This window comes from Ranitomeya variabilis, chromosome 6 (genome assembly GCF_051348905.1).
Source record: "Ranitomeya variabilis isolate aRanVar5 chromosome 6, aRanVar5.hap1, whole genome shotgun sequence".
Taxonomy (NCBI): Eukaryota; Metazoa; Chordata; class Amphibia; order Anura; family Dendrobatidae; genus Ranitomeya; species Ranitomeya variabilis.
In genome coordinates, this window is record NC_135237.1 from 168852265 (window position 1) to 168871441 (window position 19177).

At 41.7% G+C, this 19177-nt stretch overlaps 1 protein-coding gene across 6 annotated transcripts in view; it reads left to right on the forward strand.

Annotated features, from left to right (window-relative positions):
• The window catches only part of SEPTIN7 (septin 7), a 127135-nt gene that overhangs the window by 66256 nt on the left and 41702 nt on the right, over positions 1–19177 (forward strand). For all 6 annotated transcript variants that reach the window (XM_077269227.1, XM_077269229.1, XM_077269224.1 and 3 more), the window contains one exon: positions 16197–16303. In XM_077269227.1, the coding sequence (XP_077125342.1) occupies positions 16197–16303 (107 nt within the window). The remainder of the gene's footprint in view (positions 1–16196; positions 16304–19177) is intronic.

The window sequence follows — 19177 nt, forward strand, 5'->3', positions numbered from 1 at the left end:
CAATACACCGCGTTATGCCGCGGTGTAACGTAGTCCGTTTAACCTACCGCTATAATGCAATGTGAACCTAGCCTTTAGACCCCTTCTTTAAACAATTTTTCCCAGCATCACATCTTTTCACGTGCACTGTCTAGTATAGCAGCTCAATGCCATTGGTCTATCTGTAATACCATACACGACCTGTGAATTAGTGGGGCACTGTTTTTGGAAAAATGCAGCCAATTTCTTCTTTCTCAAGATTCAGTACAATTTCAGTCATTTACTCTATTGTCCAGCTAGCTCCTAATCGTGCCAGCTTTTTACTCCATCTCGGGGGCAGAGAGGACCATTCCATAGCTCTGTGTCTGCAGGCTGATTTGTGTGCTGGTCTCATGTAGCTCCACTGTGCATAGACTCAAAGAAGCCTTCAGTTAATGGCATTGGCAAACAAAGACCCATATGTTTCAACTTGAAGAATTTTTTTCCCCTTCTCACATCTGTTCAAAGCAGAGTCTATATCATTTACACATAGAGATGTTTCCTTAATGAATTGATTGTCCTGGATGTCATTCTCAGCACTTTGATGTTTGCTGAATTTTTTTCTCATTTTAGCTAAAAGTTATGCTGATATAATCTACATCAACATGTGTGTACATTGGTTATAAAAGTAGTCACCATTTGTCTGGTATACAAATATTTAGAGACCAGAATAAGCAGCCAAAACCCTACAATTCCTGAACTCTAAGCTCCATTGCTCTGCTGCAGCTCCTGGAGGCAGAAGTATGTTGTGCTTGCAGTAGGGTTATTTGTGCCTCTGAGGCCCATAGCCAAGCAGTCAGATCACTTAGAATATATTCCTATGGATATTGTATGTAGCATGGCCAGACAAAGCGAAAGAGCACTTTTTAGCCTTTTCTGCCACTGACTACTATAGACACATTTAGCATGTACTGTACATCAGGAGCTTTCTCAGTGAATAATGCTCTCCTATGTATCAGATTGCTCATATAGCCTTGATATATGGACATCACATGCTGAGGTCGAGATGCCGTAAATTAGTCTTCAATCAGTAAATTATTGAGGACGGTATTATATTCCTTCTGACATGAATATTAGCACAGTACATACAGTATGTAGTTATTTTCAACAGTGATTCATGAAATTGTATCTTGAAGTGCAATTTGCAAGCTTTAAAATAAAATCCCTAAAGCACAGTAATAAGAAAAGCACGATCAACCAAGTAGAGGTTAAAAACAATTTGTGTCTTGGCATAACTCTCTCCCATCCCCCAAGTTCCTCTTGGTTTGGTCTGGGAAACTTCCTGTGTTTTTTATTCAGGCAGCCAGAGCTTAGCGCTAAAGGACTGAACTGAACTTTTACTGAATGGATTGATGTGTTGGAATCCTTAATTCTTCAATTTTTAGGAGAGCACCCACCCCTCCCCAGCCATAGAAAACTGGGCAATACCTGCTCTGGTTATGTCATCAATTTACATAAAGCGACAACAGAGGCTTTTCTAGTTATAGGATGAGGTTTTCCATTCAGAATACTTTCCTCCAGATCGTGCAAGTTAATTAAGATCTTGGACTGTTTCCTAATGCCACAAGTGACTAATATCACCCTGAAATGTATTTTTGGTATGGATTAATCATATCCACATTTTTTATACTTTATATCTGGTCTGACTGTCAAGGAAAGGGGGAGGTATGGTGCCAGAAAAAAGCTTTGATAATGATTTATATAGTTGCTTGGCATGAGCGGAATCTGCGGACCTGTAATCAGTTTGTTTGTCAGTCTCATATTTGTGGTTTTCTGCACCCTTATCTCCTTAGGGCGATGTCCTACATATCTGCGCCTATCTAGAAGTGATGGAAATGTTGCGCTCTACTGGACTTTATTTGAATTATTTTTCTTTTCTGCGTAATTGCATGTCGAGGCATGTTATGTTTTTTTTATTCGGGTTTTTTTTCTTTTTTCAAGCTTGTCTTATAGGCAACACTAAAAAAAAAAAAAAAAAAAGTTCTCAAAACCGATGTATACATTTTTAAGCTTTACATAAAGATCTATATAGGATTCGTCATGACTCGCTGAACATTACAGCACTGCGCAGCTCTCCTATTGTAAGGCCTTTCCTCATGTCTCCGTGTTATGGCTGGCATCTATAGCGTTCGTTGTATCTGCCACACCTACAGTCTGAAGTGAAATTGATCCTGAATTTTGTGCCAGGAGAGCGAGCTTCCCTTGGAAAGACTTCTGATTTTAATCCCTACTGAAACCGTTTGTTGGAGAAACTTTTGGGATGTGACACATGGTTCACATTAGGTTGAGAGCATTCCACAGAAATTATTCTGGGCCTACAATTAATTTCACAGGAAGGTTATTCATATACTCGAGTCTTGTCTGTGCATGCTTTAAATGGGACAGATCTGTAGAAGAGGTTTTTTTCATTTCCGTATATAATGCTAAAATAACCAGGTTTTTTTACGTGTATTTTAACTAAAGGGTGTACACTTTTACAACCAATATTTGTATTTTTTTTCTTGCTCCAATGGATCATTGATAAATGTTTTATAGTGATTTATACTTCTATCTATACCTACGGTACCTATTTTTTTGTGTAGACCGCTCTTATGCAATGTTGCCATGGTTACAGAATAGGAACACACTGGATAGACTCCCACAGTAATGTATCGTATACGGCACTTTTGCACAGGCTGTAAATCAACTGCAGATCAGCTTTTTGCAAGCCAATCGGCGTCCATTAACAGATCTGTTTAGACAGGCGAATGAACGTCCCACTTGCTCCAGGAAAGATATATATCTTGGTACCGTGTTAGCTAGTAGATAGAAAAATGTTTAGAATTGAGAGTCCTCAGTGGTTGATACCTTTTAATGGCTAACTGAAAAGATGGTAACAAATTGCAAGCTTTCGAGACTACACAGGCCTGATGAAGAGACCTGTGTAGTCTCAAAACCTTGCAATTTGTTACCATCTTTTCAGTTAGGGTACCGTCACATTAAGCGACGCTGCAGCGATATCGACAACGATGCCGATCGCTGCAGCGTCGCTGTGTGGTCGCTGGAGAGCTGTCACACAGACCGCTCTCCAGCGACCAACGATGCCGAAGTCCCCGGGTAACCAGGGTAAACATCGGGTTACTAAGCGCAGGGCCGCGCATAGTAACCCGATGTTTACCCTGGTTACCAGTGTAAAAGTAAAAAAAAAACAAACACTACATACTTACATTGCCGTGTCTGTCGCGTCTCCCGGCGCTGTGCTTCTCTGCACTGTGTAAGTGCCAGCCGGAAAGCACAGCGGTGACGTCACCGCTGTGCTTTGCTTTACGGCCGGCACTGACACATTCAGTGCAGGCAGCTCTGAGCAGCAGCGCGGACGCCGGGGGACGTGACAGACATCAGAGGGTGAGTGTAGTGTTTTTTGTTTGTTTTTTTACTTTTACAATGGTAACCAGGGTAAATATCGGGTTACTAAGCGCGGCCCTGCGCTTAGTAACCCGATATTTACCCTGGTTACCATTGTAAAAAGCTGGCATCGTTGCTTTTGCTGTCAAACACGACGATACACGCCGATCTGACGACCAAATAAAGTTCTGGACTTTCAGCAACGACCAGCGATATCACAGCAGGATCCTGATCGCTGCTGCGTGTCAAACACAACGATATCGCTATCCAGGACGCTGCAACGTCACGGATCGCTATCGTTCTCGTTGCAAAGTCGTTTAGTGTGAATGTACCTTAAAGGTACTGTAACATATTATCCAAGCACGCCCAGATGCGCTGATAACACATGATCTGAGCACGTTCCCTCCTCACTAGTCTCTAACCTGTAGGCTGAACTTCTACACTGGCACAGTGTATTTTCCTGACTTCAAATAGGACATCATTAAATGGAACCAGCGAGCATAATAAAAAAGTTAAATGTCTTTTGTTGAACACCCGTTGTTCTGCCACACTGCGTCCTGTGTTCACCAGTCACCTGGCCGCCTTTTGTAGCGAGGAAGGTCACATGACTGGTACTGCCAATAAGTGGCAACTGATCGGCTGCAGCATTAACATTGAGATGAGCTTGAAGAGAAAGTGTTTCTTTTGTGGCTCTTGATTGGCTGCTGCGGTCAGATTATGTCTCCTGCCAGAAGATAAAGCCATGAGACTGGTGATGGATAGAGGCAGACGTGTGGGCTCTGGTAGATGACTATTATGTTCTATTTTGTTTTAATTCCCAAATTGATTTAATTTTAATAGAAAAAATGTTTTAGATAACCCTTAAAAACTAAGCAATGGTTTCTGCACGTGACAAGATGTCAAGAAAAAAACATGGTGGGAATATGCACAGATGTTACATAGATATGCAGCGTATGTGTGAAACCATGGACATTGACTTTGACAAGCTTTTGTTGAGGTGATGGTCTGGTGTATGCAAACACTAAAGTATATAGCCAGCTACATAACTCCGCACTACTCCAGACAGATTATTCATGGCTTCTTGTTTTAATCCGTCTATGATCCGGGTGATATAGCTCACAGTCCTAGCTGGTGGCAGTACTCGCTCTGACACCATGAATGGAAATAAGTTTTATTCATTGATCACAAGCGTCCTGGAAATTATGTAGCATTAAACACAGATGTGCTCTGTTTATTGTACTCACTTTATTTTACCCACTTATTTAGTGCCATTAATTCCACAGCGCTTTACAGACCTCATCATCACTGTCCCCATCGGGGCTCACAATCTACACTCCCCATCAGTGTCTCTGAGTGGGAGGGAAAACCAGCACAAACACGGCAAGAAAGTGTAAGGCTTTCTTTGTGTGTTCCTTTCTATTTTTATTTACATTTTTTTTTATTTAACTTTTTTTTTCTTCTCTGTCCGCCATTAAAACTTGGACTAAATACTGTAATTTCCAATGTTTTCCTTTAAAGGGTTTTTTTTGTTTTCAAAAAACCCATCCTAAGGCAGTGTTTTTTTTTTTTTTTTTTTTTTTTTTTTTTTTTTTTTTTAAGTATTTGTGTGTTAGGGCCCCTTTCCACTTGCGAGGAAAACGGACGAGTGCAATCCGATAAAAAATCGGATTGCACTCGGACCAATGTTATTTAATAGGTGTCTTTTCATTTGCGATTTTTTTTCTCAGCTGAAATCGGACTGAGAAAAATCTGGGTCGGCTGAGAAAGAAATCGCAGCATGCTGCGTATTGCTGCGATTCTCGGACGAGACTCGCCAATGCAAGTCAATGGGTGCGAGAAAAAAATCGCACAGCACTCGCACCATGCGAGTTCTGTCCGATTTTTACGCACTGGTGTCCTTTGAAAAGCCGGTAATTCAGCGCAGTGTACAGTAAAATCACACTGACAGGTTAGAATAGAGTATATATATACACATAGAATAGGTACATATACATATATATATATGTCAGTGAGACACCTATATATGTATATTTATATTTAATGCAGCGCTAGATAGCATAAAAGCCGCTAATTCAATTGCCGGCTTTTGCTCTCTCCTTCACAAACCCGACAGGATATGAGACATGGTTTACATACAATAAACCGTCTCGTATCCCTTCTTTTATTACATATTCATCTTTACTAATGTAACAAGTGTCTGTGTGTCAAATTTGGGGGCTCTAGCTATGAAAATAAAGGGTTAAATCGCGGAAAAAATTGGCGTGGGCTCCTGCGCAGTTTTCTCCGCCAGAGTGGTAAAGCCAGTGACTGAGGGCAGATATTAATAGCCTAGAGAGGGTCCATGGTTATTGGCCCCCCTGGCTACAAACATCTGCCCCCAGCCACCCCAGAAAAGGCACATCTGGAAGATGCGCCTATTCTGGCACTTGGCCACTCTTCCCACTCCCATGTAGCGGTGGGATATGGGGTAATGAAGGGTTAATGTCACCTTTCTATTGTAAGGTGACATTAAGCCAGGTTAATAATGGAGAGGCGTCAATTATGACACCTATCCATTATTAATCCAATAGTACGAAATGGTTAAGAAAAAACACACACACACACACACACACACACACACACACACACACACACCACACACACCACACACATTATTACAAAGTCCTTTAATGAAATAAAGACACAGGTTGTTGTAATATTTTATTATTCTCTTAATCCAGCTGAAGACCCTCGTTCTGTAACAAAGTAAAAATAAAAAATAAACAATATCCCATACCTTCCGTCGTTCCGTCAGTCCCACGAAGTAAATCCATCTGAAGGGGTTAAATCATTTTACACCCAGGAGCTTTGCTAATGCAATTGTGCTCCTGTGTGTAAAACCCCCGCGAATGAATGAAATGCAGGGTGACCTGGAGTTACCTTGAGTTGCGGTGAGGCGCCCTCTGCTGGATGTCCTCATATGAACTCGAGCGTGGGAACTTTTACCAGGCTCCAGTTCATGAGGACATCCAGCAGAGGGCGCATCACCGCAGCATTTAATTCATTCCCTGGGGTTTTTACACACAGGAGCACAATTACATTAGCAAAGCTCCTGGGTGTAAAATGATTTAACCCCTTCAGATGGATTTACTTCGTGGGACTGACGGAATGACGGAAGGTATGGGATATTGTTTATTTTTTATTTTTACTTTGTTACAGAACGAGGGTCTTCAGCTGGATTAAGAGAATAATAAAATATTACAACAACCTGTGTCTTTATTTCATTAAAGGACTTTGTAATAATGTGTGTGTGTTTTCTTAACCATTTCGTACTATTGGATTAATAATGGATAGGTGTCATAATTGACGCCTCTCCATTATTAATCTGGCTTAATGTCACCTTACAATAGCAAGGTGACATTAACCCTTCATTACCCCATATCCCACCGCTACACGGGAGTGGGAAGAGAGTGGCCAAGTGCCAGAATAGGCGCATCTTCCAGATGTGCCTTTTCTGGGGTGGCTGGGGGCAGATGTTTGTAGCCAGGGGCAGGCCAATAACCATGGACCCTCTCTAGGCTATTCATTTCTGCCCTCTGTCACTGGCTTTACCACTCTGGCGGAGAAAATTGCTCAGGAGCCCACGCCAATTTTTTCCACCATTTAACCCTTTATTTTAGCAGCTACAGCGGCCAAATTTTGCACATACATACTACTAACATTAGTAGTGTGGAATATGCAAAAAAAAATGGATAGATGGTTTACTGTATGTAAACCATGTCTCATATCATGTCGGGTTTGTGAAGGAGAGAGCAAAAGCCGGCAATTGAATTAGCGGCTTTTATGCTATCTAGCGCTGCATTAAATATACATATATAGGTGTCTCACTGATATATATATATATGTGTGTGTGTGTGTGTGTATGTGTGTATATATATATATATATATATATATATATATATATATATATTCTATGTGTATATATCTATTCTATTCTAACCTGTCAGTGTGATTTTACTGTACACAGCACTGATTTGCCGGCTTTTCAAAGGACACCGGTGCGTAAAAATCGGACAGTAATACGGATGTCATACGGATGATGCGATTAAAAATCGCATGACACTCGCATGACAATCGCATACGTTACATCCGTATTTTCGGTCCAGATAAGGCTACGTTCACATTTGCGGTGTGCGCCGCAGCGTCGCCGCCGCAACGCACAGCGCAAATGTGAACACATGCACAACGCTGCTTTTTGCGCCGCATGCGTCCTTTTTTCCATTGATTTTGGACGCAGCAAAAATGCAACTTGCTGCGTCCTCTGCGCCCCGACGCGGGCGCCGCAGGGACGCATGCGGCGCAAAAAGCAAGTGCACCGCATGTCCATGCGCCCCCATGTTAAATATAGGGGCGCATGATGCATGCGGCGCCGCTGCGGCGCCCGACGCAAATGTGAACGTAGCCTTACGGACCGTTTTTTCTCTCGCAAGTGGAAAGGGACCCTTAGTCACCTTCCAGGGTCAAGGTCTGAGCCTCTCCCCTTATCTGGTACCATGCTTATGTTGTGTTGACAGTGCTGAAGCAAGGGTGGAGATGGTGCTGGACCCGGTGAGGGCAAGACAGTTTGTTAAAATGAATAAAAAAAACTGCCTTTGAAACTTGTTATTGGTGCCGTTTTAATTATCTCAGCCTAATTTTATGTTCATACATTCTGTTTTTTTGCTGCTTTCATGCAAATTTTAAGCTGCGTTTTACAGTACCAGCAAAATCTGAGATTTCATAAATCTCATGCACACATGGTTTTTTTTTCCTGATTGAATTGGAAAACGACTACGTGTTTTCAAACTGCACCATGTCCCTTGTTCCAGCATTTTTTCAGTGTTTTTTCATCCATAGAAATCATCGAGTAAGTGCAAAAACACAGGTATCGGGCTTTGCTGCATTTTTGGTACAAAAACTTAAGGAATTGCATAATGTTTTTTGGGGGGCACTAAACGTTATCAGCATGCAAAAGAGACAATAAACACACAGCAAAACTTGCTTTTTGTACACAGCTTCTTTACTGCCAAGAAAGCAGGTTTTGCTTGCAGAAAAAAAGCCACAGCAAAAACGCAACATGTGAACACAGCCTAAGTCTCCTCAGGGGACACTGTTTTGGGGGCTGTGGGACAGTGTTAGTTTTAGGCAGCTTTGAGTTGCCAGCATTGTCTCTATCACATGGACTGTATTTACATGGCTTCTCTTCTGGGGTTCAACAGCTTAGCTATACTTTTAGATCAGATCATTCATGGAAGGGTAATGGCACTGTCCTCTGGTTGGAGTGCCAGCAGGATCAGGTTGGTACATGTGGTGTTTTGCTTGGGCATCATGGATTTGGTACCACATAATTCCCCCCAACATGACATCTTATCCAGAGCAGTGTATAGGTTATATAGAGCTCCTAAATGTGTAAGCCCGGCCACAGTAAGCATTTGCTTTCTCAAGCACCAGCGTCTTTGATCTCCTATCAATACCAACCCCAGTATGTAAATTCTTCCACAGAGAAAAGTCTCCTCCTAAAATACAAATGTCTGAATGTGGGTAAAGTGTAGAGGTCTGCATCTGCTATTAAAACTTCCTACAAACTCCTACAATTGGCTGCAGACATAGTTATTCCAAGTTATTAGAACAGCACTAGCATGCTTCAGATTCTTCCCAAACCACAAGACCTTCTGACTAGAGAAAGATGGCCTTCTGTGTGGTCACATGAAGATGTAGAGGAGCGCTCCTCTCTGCCGGCTTTTCTTTACGATCAGTTGTTTAACCTTGCTTGGGGCAGTGAAGACCTCTGTGATGTATGCCTTGGCCATCAGAGAAGGAAGTTCATGATGTTCAGTCTTATTGTGCTGAGGGGTTCCCACATACTGTAGATTAGATAGAAGTCAAGCAAACCAATAATAATGTCCCTGTGCTGAGATAATCTTATAAATGTGCTGTGTACTATGTAATGTCTGTGTCTGACCGTACAGGGACATGGTCTGATCATACCACATCTACCGGGCAGGGGAGGAAGCAAAATAGTATACAGACCTTACAGGAGGGGATCACAGCTGATTCTTTCTGTGAGGTAAAACATCTCCTGCCTGTTTAAATTCTTGTGATTCTGTGATCCCTGCTGTAATGTCAGCATACTCTTTTGCGCCCTGCCCTGCCCTGGGCATGTTTCTGTACGGTCACATAGCCATTACACGGGGGAAGGGGGGGTAAATTTGTACAGGAACATTTTTTTTTTTCTTTTTTTTTTTTTTTTAACTTTTATCACATTGAGTTGTGGAACGTGGAATAAAAATTATATGTATTAATTAAAATATACTTTGTTCATGGGTCAACCCATGTAATACCTAAGGCCACATGCCCTCTCCCCATACACACATATGGTGGCAGATATCAAGAGGAAAAGAAGACTGGCCATGCTAGATTTCAACATGCCTGATTACTTTGCTTTTTTTGGAGAGAAGTGGCTGGCAGAGATGGCCCTTCCTCCCAGGAATTGGTGCACGTTTTTTTATTAGAAACACCAGAATTCATTTTTACGGCAGCCATGTTTATCCTGTAACACCTCCACTTTTCTCACTGTTTTAGCTCTTAAGTGACTAGCTAAATATTTGCACAGAACTAGAATAGTGTAATTTCATTCCCCGTGAACACCTTTGAGAAGGGTTAATCGGTTCACTGTGGCATAGTTTCCTCCATCGTGCTGCCTGTACATTTCTACAGAGGGGAATAACCGCAGCATACCTCTGGTTGTAGGAAATGAAGCCAGCGTTGTTCTCTCTGGCAGGGAAAATGCTTTGCATAACTAATTTTCAGTGAGCCGGTGTGGTTCTCCTGCAGCTGCCCTCGCCCTGCTGTATTTGCATCCTTATGTGCGCCAGCTCAGGGTTCCTACTGCTCTATCGGAATATTGTTTTATTTGTTTATTTACTCATTCATATAGCGCCATTAATTCCTCAGCCCTTTACAAATATTATTGGCTGATTATTTACTGCTAGACGTCCTGTCCCAGTGCCGCATCTCTCCTATTCGTCTCCTATTTGGAAATGTTATTTGAAGCAGAGTTCCTCTAAAATATGTACTTAATTTACTGATTTATATAAAGCTAACAGATTCTGCAGCGATGTACAGAGGTTGTCACCACTCACATCCGTCTATGTGCCATTTGGTTATTTTGGAATTGCGCGCCCGTCGGTATGTCTTTGGGGTGTGTAAGGTAATGCATACAAAACGACAACGGCTGTTGATTCCTAGGTCTGCAAGACTACAGCTCTACCCACAATGCCTTAGAGCTGCTATGACTCTGATCGGTGCTGGTGCCATAGAAGTAAATAGAGCAGCACATGTACCCTGTTCCCGCATTATTCATTCTAATCTGGGGGGGACCCTAGTTTTTGTTAAAAGTGCCTCTGAGGCTTCATTTTTGTTATTCTGTGGGTTCATTAAAATGTCCATTTTTGAGTCGCCAGTTCTGTTGAGTTCAAGCTGAATGAGTTCAAGTAGCTTGTACCAAATATGCAGATCTGGTTTTCTCATTCATCTTCTATATCTTCTGGGCTGCTGAGCAGATCTAATGGGTTTTTGGAAGTAACATGAATTAAAACATCTCAGGTCTTCTTGTCTTACAAAGGCTTTTGTGACCATCCTGTGTCTAACTTCCAACGTTTTGTTCTCATTGGTGTTCTCATTTTCTCATTTCCAGCTGAAAACTAAAGACTTTACTTTTACAATTCAAAATGTATTGGCATCGCATAAACTGATCTACACTCGGCATACTTGTTAAATATATACAATGATCATTTAATATGGAGCTTTTCACATGGATGTGTAAAATAGACTGCTTATTAAAAAAATTAATAATGCACTGTGCGCTGTATAACATCTTTGCAGAAAGTTGAGAGTAGGAAGGCATCCACATGAGATTCACATTTTATCAGTACTAGATCCAGTAGCTCAATATTTTTTGTAGAAGACCGATCTTTAGTATAAGTCATCATTCACCTACCATTCTTCTGATCAGTGTCTGTATTGTAATCAAAATTCTGGAGTGAAATCTACAAATAGGATACGTACATGTGTGCATGGGCCATGAGATCTGATTACAAATTTAGCATGTAAGTACCGGTCTGCTACATGCACTTTATTACATAGCAGCATTACTTATGCAGGTTTTTGCACTCCATGCACTGTATAATGCTTTTGCCTCTTGCACTTACCGTACTTTTGTTTCTGTATCCACTCCTTCATATAAGAAAAATTTCCCTGACCAGGATAATGGAGAGATAGCTTTATAGTTACTTGTGTGTTTCAAGGCGCATTATTTTTAGCTATTCTGTGCAGCCTTATACTTGCCTCATACCATAATAATTTTTTGCTCAGTCATGTATGTAAGCTTTTAAGAGTACATTCTATTCACTATGTAACACAATTTTTGTTCCTGGCTTCCAAGTGTAATATTTCAACTGCGCAAGACTTCTTCACTGCATTCAAACAGGCAACACTCGCTTTCAAATCGGCTCTCACCTCTGCTAAACAGGCCTACTTCACAACCCTCTATGTTCCCTCTATCCTACAACCCCCAAACAGTTATTCAAAATCTTTAACTCCCTCCTCCGCCCCCCACTGCCCTTTCCAACCTCCCTCATCTCTGCTGAGGACTTTGCTACACAATTTAGAAATAAGATCGACCAAACGAGGCAAATCTTCATTGTTCAACCACCACAACCCCTTTGTATACCAGACCAATGCCCTTACCCATAACCTCCCTATCCAACATCACTGAAGGGGAGCTTAATTGTCTCCTCTCCTAATTGCACCTCACCACCTGTGCGCTCAACCCATCCCACCTCCTCCCCAACCTCACCGCCACTCTTATCCTATCCCTAACCTACCTCTTCAACCTATCACTAACTTCTGGCACCTTCCCTTCTGCTTTCAAACATGCCACAATCACGCCTATCCTTAAAAAGCCAACTCTCGATCCAACGGCTATGTCTAGCTATCGCCCAATATCGCTGCTCCCATTCACTTCCCAACTCCTGGAGCAGCACGTCCATGTTGAACTTTCCTCCCACCTCTCATCGAACGTGCTCTTTGACTATCTACAATCTGGTTTCTGCCCCCATTACTCAACTGAAACAGCCCTGACCAAAATTACTAACGACCTACTTACAGCCAAAGCTAACGGACTATACTCTATACTCCTCCTTATAGACCTGTCCTCTGCTTTCGACACAGTTGACCACTGCCGCCTACTACAAATCCTCTCCTCCTTTGGCATCAAAGACTTCACCCTATCCTGGATCTCCTCATACCTTTCCAACCACACATTCAGCGTCTCCCACTCCAACACTACCTCCTCATCTCACCCTCTCTCTGTTGGAGTCCCCCAAGGCTCTGTTCTAGGACCCTTTCTCTTCTCAATCTATACACTTGTCCTGGGACAACTCATAAAGTCCCATGGATTCCAGTACCACATTCATGCTGATGACACTCCGATCTACCTCTCTGACCCAGATGTCACTTCTCTGCTGTCCAGAATCCCGGAGTGTCTATCAGCCATTTCCTCCTTCTTCTCTCGCTTTCTGAAACTCAATGTGGACAAATATGAACTCATCATCTTTCCTCCATCTCATAGATCTTCCTTACCTGAGGTATCTAGCGCAATTAACGACATCATGCTTTCCCCCTGTCCTTCAAACCTCACATCCAGGCTCTTTCCACCTCCTGTCGCCCCAGCTCAAAAATATCTGCAGAATCCGTCCTTCCCTCAACTGTCAATCTACTAAAATGCTTGTGCATGCCCTCATCTCCCGCCTCGACTACTGCAACAACATTTTCTGTGGCCTCCCTGCTAACACCCTTGCAACTCTCCAGTACATCCTTAACTCTGCTGCCCGACTAATTCATCTCTTTCCTCGCTACTCCTCCGCTTCCCCCTATCTGCAAATCTCTTCACTGGCTCCCATTCCCTCAGCGTATCAAGTTCAAATTACGAATACTGACCTACGAGGTAATCTCCGGTCCTCCCAAGACCTCCTTCTCTCCTCCACACTTTGTTCGCTCCTCACCAAACTGCCTCCAAGACTTCTCCCGAATATCCCCCATCCTCTGCAATTCTTTGCCCCAACACGTCCAAGTATCAACCACATTCAGATCCTTCAGACGGAACCTGAAAACCCACCTCTTCAGGAAAGCCTACAGCCTGCACTGACCCTGCTGCCTCCTCACCACTACCGAAGCTACTGCCTCACCATCACCGGAGCTCCTGCAACCCTCAACCTATTGTCTCCATCCCCACCATCCTGTAGAATGTAAGCCCGCAAGGGCAGGGTCCTCTCCCCTCTGTATCAGTCTGTAATTGTTTGTTTACTGTAAGTGATATCTGTAATTTGTATGTAACCTCTTGTCATGTACAGCACCATGGAATCAATGGTGCTATATAAATAAATAAATAATATCTCAAGTCATTGCAAGACTCGTTAAAGGGTTGATGGTGACTTGTAGGATTGCTGCTTCCAACAGGTGGCGCTATAGAGTTTGAGGCCTCTTTCTCTCTGAAGAGGCAGTTTGCATACTTGTTAAATAAAATGTATTTATATTGTCTAATATACTCTCTGATCCCCTGTTTGCTCGAATCAGCCTATTGGGGTTTGTTGATATTTCCAGACATATGCCTCTCTCTTTTTTTAAATTCCTTGTATATTTGTCTTGTCTTTTTAACAAGGGGGTGTAACTAACAGGGTAATAATGCAGAACAGCCTCAAAACATGCCATAAAATTAGCACCAAAGTAAAAGGCCCATATCTCTGGAACAGTGTGGTGGATTTAAGAAAGAAAAAAATAAAATAGGAAAAAAGCATACTGGAGGGCAATAGGAATAAAATAAGAACAAGAACTGGCCACTTTTGACTGCTGACTATGCCTCTTTAAAGGAGCACCATAATTTTCCAGTTTAGGTACTTAGAGCAAAAAGCTATTTAGTCTTAGGCTTATTTCCGTATGCTTGGCATTCTGTCGTTGTCCCCACCTTAGCAACGAAACGCAAGCAGCCCCCAACATTGGCTCTAGAATGTGTTATTCAGCATCCTAAATAGCGGATGTAGCTGAATAGTTTCTAAGAAGGAAAAAAAATCATATATCAAGTTTGTCTTTTCTGCGCTAGCTGCCAATGACCTGTCTTGTAGCTCTTTAATGAAGGAACTTTTGGCTTCTGAATATTATGTTTAGGATTTTTGTCTTCTGCTGAAGGATGTCTCGTTTGGCACAGCCTAAACGTGTTCTGTTGACAGGCTAAGCTCCACGATATTGGATTATCCAGAATTAGAGCTTTAGATATCTTTATATCACCCTAATTGCCATAACAATTCCTACTTAATTTACTAAGTTTTGATATGATATGTGCAGTTCCATAGAGCAACTTGCCGACTGTTTCCTGACATACATTAGCTGGACCCCTGATTACTTTACGGAGGGATGTTGTATTTCCTATTTGCCGTAAGACTTTTCTAATAAGTAACCTTTTGCTGCCATTATTTTAGGACATTTAAAGTAAATATCTAATGATCTTGCTAAAAAAAAAAATCCTTAAATTTTAGGTATGCAGTTCTATCCATGTGTCAGCAGATCTGTCAGTAGATTGAACCAACCCACCCCCCCACCCCGCCCATCTAAGCTGCATGTAGGGTTGTAAATCCTTCCAACCCCTTTAAATCTTCTATCTGTTACTGCATTCCTGAGAGATTAGTGTTTTTATACATATGCAAATAAGGTGTTAAGTGCTCTGGGTATTACAGGGCTGTTAAGGAACCAGGGCCTCCCCAGGTTGTTTCTCTGCCCAGTGCCATCCTCTTTAGCTTGATTGATAGTTCACTGTGTAATATCTGGTGACGGGCATGGAAATCGAACCATGAGGTATCAATCAAGCTAAACAGGCTGATGCTGGCTGGTGAAACTGGGGAGGCATATGCTACTTAAGTGCTCTCTATCATAAAGAGCACTTCTCATTTGCATATGAATAAAAATACTAACCTCTCAGGAATGCAACAACAGATAAAAGATTTAAAGATGTTTATGAATTTACACATCAATATATATGACTTGGATGGGAAAGAGGTCATGTCCAAAGCACTCATTTGTAGAGATGAGCGAATTTGATAGGGTCAGGGCTGACTCGGCAAGCTATAGCGCTTATCAAATAAGCGGCAGAGGGAAACGGGCTTCCTGGATCGATCCGGCAGATCAGCTGTTCAGCTCCGCAGCTTCATGTGTCGCGGCTGTGTCACATTACCTGCACGGAGAGCCCAACAAACAGGCTCTACATGTATGTGTTGTGATGGTCACACAGCCATGACAAACAGCTGATCAGCCGGAGCAATCCAGGAAGCCGGGTTCCCTCTGCAGCTTATTCAGTAAGCGCTATAGCTTGCCGAGTCAGCCCTGAGCAGATCAAATTCCCTCATCTCTACTCATTTTTATATATATTAAAACACAAATGTCTCAGGAAAGCAACTACAGAAGGCATAAAAGTGAATGGTAAATTCATCAACGGAGACCTACACGCCAATATGATCGGTTGGGGGGGTGATTTTACTGACCGTTTCCATTTATGAAAATGGCCACTTAAGGTTTTGTTTCGTCTTTTGTACTTTCATTTTATACCAAGTAGCATATAAGTGTCTATAGAATTGTGATCTATGTGAGTTACAATATGTTTGGATTTTTATAAAATGTATTTTATTTTTTCCAACAATATGTTAACTTAGTTTCTTTTTTTTTTATAGGTGAATCGGGTTTGGGAAAGTCGACGCTCATTAATTCACTCTTCTTAACGGATTTATATGCCCCAGATTACCCTGGTCCATCGCACAGAATAAAAAAAACTGTTCAGGTACAGTGTAATATCAGGTGACATGTCAGTAAAGTGTAGTGTTTATGATGTGCTTTTGTAAAGTATTGTGCGGGGAAAAGGATTAAATAACCCATGTTTACTGATGAGTCTGTATTTTGTATGAATGAAACTGGAGAAAAGTAGTTGGCGATGATTGATTCTTTTCTTATTAAAAGGCACACATGTCCTAATAGATCTAGTGGACTTTGCAGTGCTGATTTGTGCTTTTCGCCTTTGTGATCAAAATGTTATTTTAGACTCAAAGTACAGCTTGACTATGAATACATATTTCTCCTATTTTATTTATTTTTTTACAGTGAGAAGTGTTGCAATTTTGGTACAATTTTTAATGTGATTCATTAATGTGATTCAGTAATGTCCTCAGTTCAACAGAGTATTTGCTTTTACAAAATAGATACAAATGATACAGTCGGTGGCACATATGCAAATTTTGCCATGGATTCACATGGAAATTAATACTAAGAAAACGATCTAACTCAGATATCAAACTCAAACACACAGAGGGCCAAAATTAAAAGCTTAGACAAAGTCATGGGACAAGTTTGATATTTATTTTAAAAAAAAGTCTACAATTGAGGAAGTTTTTACTTATCAAATATAACAATGAGCTTTTTCATGTGTAAACAAACTTAAAGGGGTTGTCCCACAAAGTGCATTTTAATTACTAGATCTTAGAATAAAATATTGGAATAATATGTTATGTAAGATGTGTAAAAACATATGGCCCAATGGCCTAATTTAAATATGCAATAACAAATATAAAAAAACTTGAATAATTCAAATAATAAATTATGATGCAAACAAGTGCCAGAAAACACAGTACGATACCCCCATAGTAAATTCCTCCACACTAACTGCCACACGCACAGTATGATGACCCCATCACAGTATGCTTCTGCAACTGTAATCCCCACACAGCGCTCCATACTGTATTATGGCCACAAAAAGTGCTCCAAACAGTATAATTGTGCCCCTCATAGTGCTCCATACAGAATAATGTCCACAAAATCAAGGACAACATCTGCAAGGAGTTTGTATGTTCTCCTCGTGTTTGCGTGGGTTTTTTCCAGGTTCTCCGGTTTCCTCCCATACTGATTGGGAATTTAGATTGTGAGCCCCAATGGGGATAGTTCCGATAATGTATGTAAACCATGGTGGCTCAGTGGATACCACTGTTACCTTGCAGCGCTGGAGTCCTGGGTTCTAATCCCACCTTGGATAACATCTGCAAGGTACTCCAGCTTCCTCCCACATTCCAAAGACATACTGATAAGGAATTTGATTTTGAGCCCCATCGGGGACAGTGATGATAATGTGTGCAAAACTGTAAAGCGCTGCGGAATATGTTAGCGCTATATAAAAGTTAAGATTATTATTATTAAGTGCTGTGGAATTAATGGTGCTATATAAGTGAGTAAAATAAAAATAGAAGTGCTCCGTACAGTATAATGGGCCCCACATAGTGCTCCATACAGTATAATGGGCCCCACATAGTGCTCCATACAGTATAATGGGCCCCACATAGTGCTCCATACAGTATAATGGGCCCCACATAGTGCTCCATACAGTATAATGGGCCCCACATAGTGCTCCATACAGTATAATGGGCCCCACATAGTGCTTCATACAGTATAATGGCCACAATAAGTGCTCCATACAGAATAATGGGCCCCACAAAGTTCTCCATTCAGTATAATGGGGCCCTGAATTGCTTTCCATACTTTATAATGCTTCCACATAGTTCTCCATTCATTATAATGGCCCCACATAGTGTTCCATACAGTATAATGGCCTACCCAGTGCTCCATACAGTATAATGAGGCCCTCCATTGTCTTCAGTACTGTATGGTTCCACATAGTCCTCCATACAGTATAATGAGCCCCACATAGTGCTCCATGCATTGTAATGTGCCCCACATAGTGCTCCATGCAGTTTAATGGGCCCCACATGGAGCTCCATGCATTGTAATGGGCCCCACATGGAGCTCCATACTGTTTAATTGGCCCAATATATTGCTCCCTTAAAGGGAACCAGCCATCATATTTTTGCTGCCTGCACCGTAGCATGAATCAAACACTGGCTGCACTATTGCAGCCAGATATGTGTTTGCCCACGTTCACACTTTCAGTATTTGGTCAGTATGTTACATCAGTATTTGTAAGGCAAAACCAGGAGTGGAACAATCAGAGGGAAAGTATAATAGAAACATGTCACTACTTCTTTATTACCCCAGTCCAGAGCCTCTCACCTAGCCAAATCAGTTCTCATGCTTCGCACTGATGAGGGCCAACAGCCCGAAACACCGTGTCTGCGAATTGAGATACTGATTTGGCTTTTATCCTAAGTCATATTGCTCGACTCGTGAAAGGGTTGATTGTGACTTGTAGGATCACTACTTCCAACAGGTGGCGCTATAGAGTTAAGTTCTCTTTTTCTCTGAAGAGGCAATTTGCATACTTCTTTATTTATCACCCACTCCTGGTTTTGGCTACAAATGCTGAGGTAAAAAACTGACCAAATACCGAATGTGTGAATGTGGCCTTGCTCTGAAATGCTGCTGTTTGGGCAATGTTTCAGAGTAACACATAACTGGTTGCATTGGTGGTTTTACAGGTTCCCTTTAAATTGTTATCCCCCTTTTTGGAAGTGATAAACTTTCCACAGGATAGGTGTTGCCGATTAATGGGTTCCGACTGCTAGAGCCAAGCCTGAGATGGGGCTCGTTGGAAGCACACAATGTGCGTAACCACTCCATTCATTATCTAGGGGGCTCCATTTCCTCATTCCAGCATCCGATAATCCAGAACATTCATCATCTGCGCACACATTTCTCTTTAGACCTGCAATATAAC